The sequence below is a fragment of the Hibiscus syriacus genome, unplaced genomic scaffold, assembly GCF_006381635.1.
Source record: "Hibiscus syriacus cultivar Baekdansim isolate YM2019G1 unplaced genomic scaffold, ASM638163v2 tig00111064_pilon, whole genome shotgun sequence".
Lineage (NCBI taxonomy): Eukaryota > Viridiplantae > Streptophyta > Magnoliopsida > Malvales > Malvaceae > Hibiscus > Hibiscus syriacus.
The window spans coordinates 348,695-357,697 of record NW_024062968.1 but is presented as its reverse complement, the minus strand read 5'-3'; the positions used below and the strand labels follow the sequence as shown (position 1 = coordinate 357,697).

General features: G+C 31.3%; 1 protein-coding gene across 1 annotated transcript; it reads right to left on the bottom strand.

Moving 5' to 3' along the window:
* LOC120151645 (50S ribosomal protein L34, chloroplastic-like) lies at nt 1–739 on the bottom strand. The gene is made up of 2 exons (XM_039164026.1): nt 473–739; nt 1–394 (listed from the first exon to the last, which is right to left on the bottom strand). The coding sequence occupies exons 1-2, from the start codon at nt 693–695 to the stop codon at nt 141–143; spliced, it is 477 nt and encodes a 158-aa protein (XP_039019957.1). The 5' UTR covers nt 696–739; the 3' UTR covers nt 1–140.
* Nucleotides 740–9,003: the final 8,264 nt, after the last annotated feature.

Below are 9,003 nucleotides of genomic sequence, written 5' to 3'. Positions count from 1 at the left end.
GGTTTCAATCAATGAATATTGCACAAACTGAACCAACAAAACATGGATATTAAGTTTTTGCCTAAAGAATGCTCTGAACATCATGAAGACATCAAATTAATGGAACAATACCGCAAACCAAAACACAAATAAGAGGAAACTTAGCGTTTCCCACTGTTTGGATTCGATTTGGTGCAAAGAACCTTCCGGCCCTTAGCACGTCTGCGTTTGAGAATAGCTCTCCCGCTGGTGGTTCTCATTCTTCTACGGAATCCATGAGTTCGAGCCAAAGATTTACGAGACCTGTTCCTCTTAGTTTGACAAAGAGCAGCCTTTCCGGCCCTGACCACCAATCCTCGCCTTTTCTCATTCTTCACCCCGTTGTTTGAACCAAAATCAGTCCCTAAAGATAACCCTACCAACAACAAAATTCGAAATCAAATAACCCATTGAAAGAAATCGGTAAAGAAACGGAATGGGAATTTTGATTTACCTGAAAAGGAAGAAGGGAAAGAGAGAGACGATGAGGGAGAAGGGAGAAAGGAGCAGTGAAGAAGGGAAGAACGAGGTTTGGGGTTGATTGCAGCTGCATTGGGAGGGATGGAGATTGTTTTTCTTGAGCCTGTTGAGAGAGTGAGTGAAGCTGAAGGTAATTGGGTTCTTATGGAATTAGTAGTGAGACAGTGAGTCGATGTTATTAGAGCTATTGAAGCCATTGTTCTCTGGTTTTCAACTTACTTTTCTTATCCGATTATCTTTTAGAGATGCCCTTTCACTGCTTCAAATGGCTCCGAATAGAGATGAAACGTGATGGGTTGGGTAGAGAGATTGAACTCTGTTTTTTTACCTAATACGCCAAAAAAAAAATAGTCCAATACCATATTTGTTATGCGACGAATTTTAATAAAATTATTATTTTATTTAAACATTTTAATCCAATGCGATTAAATTTATTAAAATTCATCGTCTCAACGTAATAAATTTAAATAAAAATTATTTTTTTAAATTCATCACGTCAAGATGATAAATTCATAAATAGGCCCAAAATAAACTTTTATTTATTTTATTTTTCCAAATAATTTATTCGTTTGCTCTGATTGAATCGAACTCATCATTACGCATTTTTCATTTATAATTTTATCTCATTTTTAAATAAAATAATTAAGAATTATTTATCAAATACTTTTATAAATAAATATATATATATATATATAATTTATACAAAATATTTTTCCATTTGAATGTATTACATATTAATCAGTTATAAATTTAATATTATAAGATTGTTATTTCTAAAGGTTCCAGGTTCGAGCACTAACGGCTACAGTAGGGTGATTGAGTGTTTATTGTCAAATAATTGAGAGTATTTATGTAACATTCCAAACACCGGGTTAGTGACCAAATTACAAGATTTTAAAATTTCATGTTTAATTTTGAAAGATTAGAAAGTTCAAGGACTTAATTGGAATATCTTTGTGTATGATTGAATAGCAAAGAAGGAATGATGGAAGGGTATATTGGTCATTTAAAAAGGAAATGAATTAAAAATTCAATTATGGGGGTATTATATTACACGTGGAATAGAGGAGAAAAAAGAAAATCAGAGAAATCCATAATCCTTTTTCCTCATTTCTTCCTTCTCTCACTGTGAATTCCATAGCAATGGTAAGAAATATTTCAGTTGGTTATTTCTTATACTTCATGTGTGGTTTTGGTTCTTGGAGTATTAGGAAAGCTTATGGAAGCTTAAAGAGTTCCAAATCCTGGAAGACATGCTGAGAGCATGTATTATCGAGTTCAAAGGATATTGGAAAAAGTATTTGCCACTTGCCGAATTTACTTACAACAATAGTTACCAATCAAGTATTAAGATGGCTCCCTATGAGGCTTTATATGGAAGGAAATGTCATACGCCATTGAATTGGTATGAGCTCAAAGATTGAGAAGTTCTTGGTCCTGAATTGATTAAGGAAGTGTAGGAGAAAGTTTAAGTGATTAAGCACAATCTCAAAGTGGCATCTGACAGACAGAAGTCATATGTTGATCTTAAGAGTAAAGAAATTGAGATCAAAATTGGAGATAAAGTTTTTCTAAAGGTGTCTCATTGGAAGAAAGGGTTACGGTTTGGACGGAAATGAAAACTTAGTCCCATATTTATCAAGCCATATAAGATTGTTAAGAGAGTGAGACCAGTGGCAAATCAATTAGCGTTTCCACTGGAAATGGAGAAAATTCATAATGTTTTCTATGTTTCCATGCTTCGAAAATATCGATCTGATCCTTCTCACAACATTGTACCGGAAGAGATAGAAGTTCAACCTGACTTGACTTATGAGGAATAACCGGTGCAGATTTTGGCAAATGAGGTTAAACAACTAAGGAATAAAACGATTATGTTGGTCAAAGTTTTGTGGAGAAATCACAAAGTAGAGGAAGTAACATGGGAACATGAAGAAGATATGCGTAAACAATTTTCCCCACCTATTTGTACAATGAAAATTCGAGGATGAATTTTCTTAAGGCGGATATTTGTAACATCCCAAACACCGGGGTTAGTGACCAAGTTGCAAAATTTTAAAATTTTGTGTTTAATTTTGAAAGATTGGAAAGTTCAAGGACTTAATTTGAATATCTTTGTATAAGATTGAATAGCAAATAAGGAATGATGGAAGGTCATATTGGTCATTTAAGGAAATGAATTAAAAATTCAATTATGGGGTTATTATATTACACTTGGAATAGGGGGAGAAAGAAAGAAAGAAAGAAAGAAAGAAAAATCAGAGATATCTAGAATCCTTCTTCCTCATTTCTTCTTTCTCTCACCATGAGTTCCATGGCAAAGGTAAAAAACATTTCAATTGGTTATTTCTTATATTTTATGTGTGGTTTTGGTTCTTGGAGTATTAGGAAAGCTTATGGAAGCTTAAAGAGTAGTAGAAACTAAAAGAATAGCAAGTTATGGGGGATTGAAAATAAAGGGTTTTTAAGTGAATCTTTGAGTAAGAGGTTGTAAATAGATGTTTAAGCCATATTTGACTTTTCATCAGTAAGAATAAGAGATTTATGAAGTTATAAAGGATTTATAACAAAGTTGAATATTTGGTAAGATTTTGAGTTTCAAGTGTTATTGTGAGATATTAAATATTATGATGTGTTAAAGTGATATAAGATGGTTTGAGTGAGTATAATTAAGTTTGAAGTACTGGAAAGAGTTAAAAGTATGAAGTTTGTATAAGTTGTAGTAAATATTCGGGTTTAAAAGAGTATGTTATGGGCAAGGGGTATTGGTACTGGATGAACAATATCGATACTTTAGAGAAAAATGAGTGAAATTTGGGTCTGGGTATCGATACTAGAAGAACAATATCGATACAATAAAGATAATTAGGATGAATTCTTCAAAGGATATCAATATTGGAGTAGTAACATCAGTACTAGGGGTATCGATACCAATGTTTAGGTATCGGTACCATTTTTAGAAACAAATTCTAAAATGCAGTAAGGGTATTGATATTGAAGATCGATACCACCATAAGGAAGTATCAGTAATCTATATTAAGTATCGATATTTAAAGTGAAATATTGAATTAAGTGTTTTGTTTAGGTTATATTATTAAAGATTTATTAGAGTAATTCGAATTCCAATATTTATATGGATTGTATAATTGTCTAGATATCGAGCGAAAGTAAAGTCCGGACAAGTTGACGATTTAAGATTTACCAAGAGAGAGATAAGAGATTTGCTTTGACTAGTGAGGCCAAGGTGAGTGCATACTAATATGAATATGGTGTTTATGGAAATGAGACTTGCGATGAGTCTATTTACAATGTTTTGATTGCATGATTCTATGAATACAAGCATATTGTTTATATGGTTTCTATGTGTACATGAATACAAATATATGTCTATGTGTTATATGCACTGTTATCCATGGACTATGTGTTACATGTTTCTTATATGATAATGATCTATGTGGATATATGATATCAAGGTATAAGCTATGTGAATTAGATCTACGTGAATACATGTTTATGTGATAAGTTATGTGAAATATATAAATGGTAAAGCCCATAGTATATAATATAAGAGCTGAGGGTATAATTGGCATGCCAAGAGTCGAGGGTTCTACGCAGTCCTTCGGGATAATTTTACGTGGTCCTTCAGGATATTTCTACATGGTCCTTCAGGACATCTATGCATGACATTTCTACGTGGTCCTTCGGGACATCTATGTGGTCCTTCGGGACATTCTATGTAGCAATTCGGTGCATTTTATACGAGCTGCGGTGACAACATTTGTGCACAACCTCAATGCACTCACATATCTTTAGTTCTCAGTAATGTACCATGGGCTACTAAAAGAGATAACATGAATTAACATTGCATGATGGAATAAGTTATTATTGATTAAATACATGATGTGGTATGATATTGTTGATTAGAAATATGATGATTTCTGTACATTATGAAAATATGTGGTTACATGTTTCATTATTTCATTATTGCATTATATGCCTCACTAAGTTTGTGATTTAGCGTGTGAGTGTTTCACTCGTACGTTCAAAGAAACAAGAAGATCCGAGCTAGGACCAATCAACAAGACAATATATCTCAACCGAAGACCATATCAAAATTTATTAAGCTTATGTACTTTTGTTATATGATATTTTGTTGGCATGTAAATGAAAAGTTTATATCAAATATGCTATGATCGATTTTGTAAATCTTTTTTATTATATTTATGTAAATTACTCAGTTTTATTTTAATGAAAGTTTGAATTTTCAACTATCTTGTAAAAGCAAATTATTTGAAAAGATGTGACACATCGGATTTGTATCCGGTTCGGATACGAGTTAGAAGTGTTACAATTTAGAACAAATACTAATTTGTAATCATCTTAACTTGATAAAAAAAATTAATATTATTTTAATATTTTTTAAAAATATTTTATCAACCTGAAAAAATGGAGTAATCAAATATGATACATAATTATTTTTGGAAACAATATGATCCTCAATTTTCTTGTTTATTATTTCCTGTATTTTTATTTTTTAAATATTTTTTTATATATTTTATAACCACTCTAGAATATTATTTTATATAATCACAAAATATTGTAAAGTAAAATTACACAATCAAAATAAAACTGTAAATTAAAAGTTAAAAAAATGTATGCTAGTAAAAAAAACCCTCAATGTTTCCTCATTTTCTCAAAATGCAACTTTAAAAGTTGTTATGCCACGTCAATAAATATTTTATTATCTACAAAAATTTATTGAGTTGATTATATCACATGTCCTCAAAGTATAAATTTGATTTTAAATCTCTAAACTTTAAAATGCCTCAAATTTATCTCTAAACTATAACTATCATTCTAAATTTCTCTTCAAACTTTTGAACGTTTCATTTTCTCCCAAACTATGACCTTCATTCTAAATTGATCCCTAAACTTTTTGAACAATCCAATTTCATCCCAAACTATACCAAACTATATGTCTGTACTAATCGCATCATTTGTTAATAAAATTGTTAGGCCAAATTATATTATATGTTTGAAAAAAAACAACATTTAAGTTAAATTATGATTGGAACTAATTATATATTTGGATGAATTTGATGATGAAATTAGAATATTTAAAAGTCCAAGGACTAATTTAAAAAGTGAGTCATAGTTTAAGGATGAAACTAAAATGTTCAAAAGTTTAAGTAATAATTTAGAATGAAAGTATAGTTTGAGGATAAAATTAAAATATTCCAAAGTTTAAAAATCAATTTAAAATCAGGGTTATAGTTTAGGGACATATGAAGTAATTAACTCAAATTTATTTGGAGGAAAAATAAAACGTTATGATCTAGACTACGGGATGGGAAAAAAACCTCAAATGCACAATTGAAAAAATGACAAACATCGAAGACTTTTTTTCCATCATGCGGAAATGTAAATCTTGGTCTAATTACGATTTTAGTGCCTATAATGTTATTAAGTCCAAAAAATAATATAATTAGTTATTGTCATTAAAGTAATAACATGAATTTTATTAAAATGACCATGGAAATCGACTGGAATTTCGAATGACCCTGATTGTCACCTAATGACAGTAAAAATGACAATAAAAATAAAAGGGTAAATTACAAATTTCATTTCTAAACTTTACTCTCTCTCCTATTTTGCTCATTGAACTTTAAAATTTCAATTTCCTCACTGAACTTAATACATTGAGTTTTTTGTTCACTCTGTCGTTAAATAGTTAACATCGTTAAATTGATGTCGTTTAAAAAAATTCTCACCAAAACGATGCCATTTTACATATATATAAAAGCCCATTTATAATGTCGTTAATAAGGAAACAACTAAGTGATCAAAAAAGATTAAATGTATTAAGTTCAATGAGAAAATTGAAAAGATTTAAAGTATAGTGAGTGAAATAGGAGAGATAATAAAATTCAGTTACCAAAATTGTAATTTACCCAAAATAAAATTGATCATCGCCACTTAACTACAACTATTGGTCAAATCAATTTAGCCCCATTAATAACAATATAAAAGTAGAGGGACTAAATTGTGACAAAAGAAAGATTCAGTCCTAAATGTTAGTATTCCTACATGCCGCTACTGAGTGAGTGAAGAAAAAACCTTACTTCTTCCTTTAAGATGCCAACAATGCTTTATGAAAACCAACTATATATTGATTGTGCTTAATACTAAATCAATCAAGGGCAGGGAGAAATGGTTTCAAGAAAGAACGGATATGAAGAACCAAAAGTGCTGCAAAGGCTCCATACAAACCCAGCAGGCATTGCACCAGCTATTGCAATTGTGAATGAGAAAACCAGTTTATTTGCTCGATATTAGAACGCTCATGCCGCTGAGAAAAGCAGCCACATCTCGAGCAAATGACGGTATGAACAAACATACAAATCAAAATGTCCTATAAGTAGCAGTTGATCAAGACCAACATGTGAAGAAAATTACATAGCCCACAACTTATTTATTGCTCTTCAAAGATAAATAGTACAATGACACGGCTATGAATCAACAAGAGTCGATTTTGCATCATGAGCGGGCAATAAGAAAGTGAAGACTGAAAGCTGACCTTAAAAGAACTTTCAAGAGCCCAATGGGAATAAAACTAGTAGCCAACATAAACTGCAGCATTCACTATGTAACAATCATCATTCTTATCTCCCATTTCTTCTACAAGCACACCACATGAGCATATTAGTCCTCCATCCACGACTTCAACGTTCAATATTTTTCCACTGCATTAAACGAATCAATGTTTATTTTACATGGACGTTCTCATTTGGCCCCCCAACAGGTACGAAATGTAAATGTTCAAACTCAATAGCACAGACTGATGCAACAAAAATACCGGAATTGACAAAAGAGAGACATTTACGAGTTTTATGCAAAGGGCAGTAGAAGTAGTAACCGGTATATTTTACATGGACCTTCTCATTTGGTCCCCCAATGGTTTCGAAATGTGAATTTTCAAACTCAAAAACACGGACTAATGCAACAAGTACCGGAATTGACAAAGAGAATTAGGCATGACAAATAGAATAAATCCATATTGTGAACAAATATGATCTGAAATATGTGATGGAGGAATAAGATCCATTGAAGAAAGGAATATTTAAGCTAACGGTAGTAGGTAGAAGATGAGGGCATAAGTAAATGCAGTCACTGAACTCACTGGACAACGAGGGCTGTAAGCTACTTCATGCTTGCAAAAATATTGGTCACAATTTAGTATGAATATATTGCAATGAATATCTTCATACATTAAAAACTAGAGATGGTCTATATGATGTAAAGCTAATAAATCAGCTAACAAAGATATTACAAAGAATCTAAAAAACTGAGGCACCAAGTTCCAGAGGTGTGGATACACACTAAGGAAACACAGACTTCACCCTCTCAATATCCAATGACTGCTGAAGAGAATGAGGAACTCCTAACTTGATCAGTAATTTCATTTGCTCAAACAAGACCCCCGGTATGGATCCTGCACGAGTTTTATCTTATTTAATCCAACAGAACAACAACTTTATAAGAGAGTTATTTTTAATAGTCCGGGATGATTACAAGGTAATATTTATTTAAGAATTTTTCTTAGCTTATTGAAATGACGACACACACAGACTGCAGGCGCAACTGATTTCTTTTGGGGAGAACAACATTCCCTTCTATCATTGAGGCTATTCAACGGGTTCTATAAGAGAAAGTTCTTAAATACAGCACGATGCCCATAACTATGTATATCATTCAAGTTATAATCATTGAGAGGAACCATATCAATAAGTTGAACTGGAGTATATATATTTTTTGGATAAACTACTCCGATGGTCACTAATGTTTGGGTAAATTTTTGTTTTCACTACTTATGTTTCAAAAATTACAAATCGGTCACTAATGTTATAGTTTGTTACAAATTGGTCACTCGCCGTTAACAGGCGTGACGGAAACCTACCTGCATATGTCTTTAAATCATTGAATGTGTGAACCCATCTGGCTTATCACCTGAGTAAACAAAATTAATCTGCAGAACCAAACCAATTAAGTCGATCTGGGTGATAGTCATATCATAAAAAGATTTAAATTTTCATGTATTTTAGATATTTTATATATCTTTTATTGATTATATGTTTTTGTTCCTCTAAAATTTTATAGTTTTACTCCCTTGAAATATTATAACTTTACTCTTCTAACATAAAATTTTGCGTGCGTTCTTATTTCCATGTACCCACCAAACACGGAGATGTAATTTGTAAGGAGTATTTCATCTGTGCTAATGTAAAATTGAGTGAATTTTACACATCTTTATAAACCTTGTTATGATTGATATTTTGACAATTCAATCATTGAATTTCATATTCTATTTATATAGATTATGTATATTAAATTTTGAATAATTTAAAATATTTAACTATTTATTTTCATGCTTAATGAGTACAATAATATTGATAAATTTAATGGTTAAATTCTTAAATATCAATCATAGAAAACTTACAGATGAAG

What these genes read in the sequence shown, in the direction of transcription:
- LOC120151645 (XM_039164026.1), bottom strand. Translation starts at nt 695, where the DNA reads ATGGCTTCAATAGCTCTAATAACATCGACTCACTGTCTCACTACTAAT. An exon ending in TTTCCCTTCTTCCTTTTCAG is followed by an intron (nt 395 to 472) that starts GTAAATCAAAAT and finishes TGTTGTTGGTAG; the next exon opens with GGTTATCTTTAGGGACTGAT.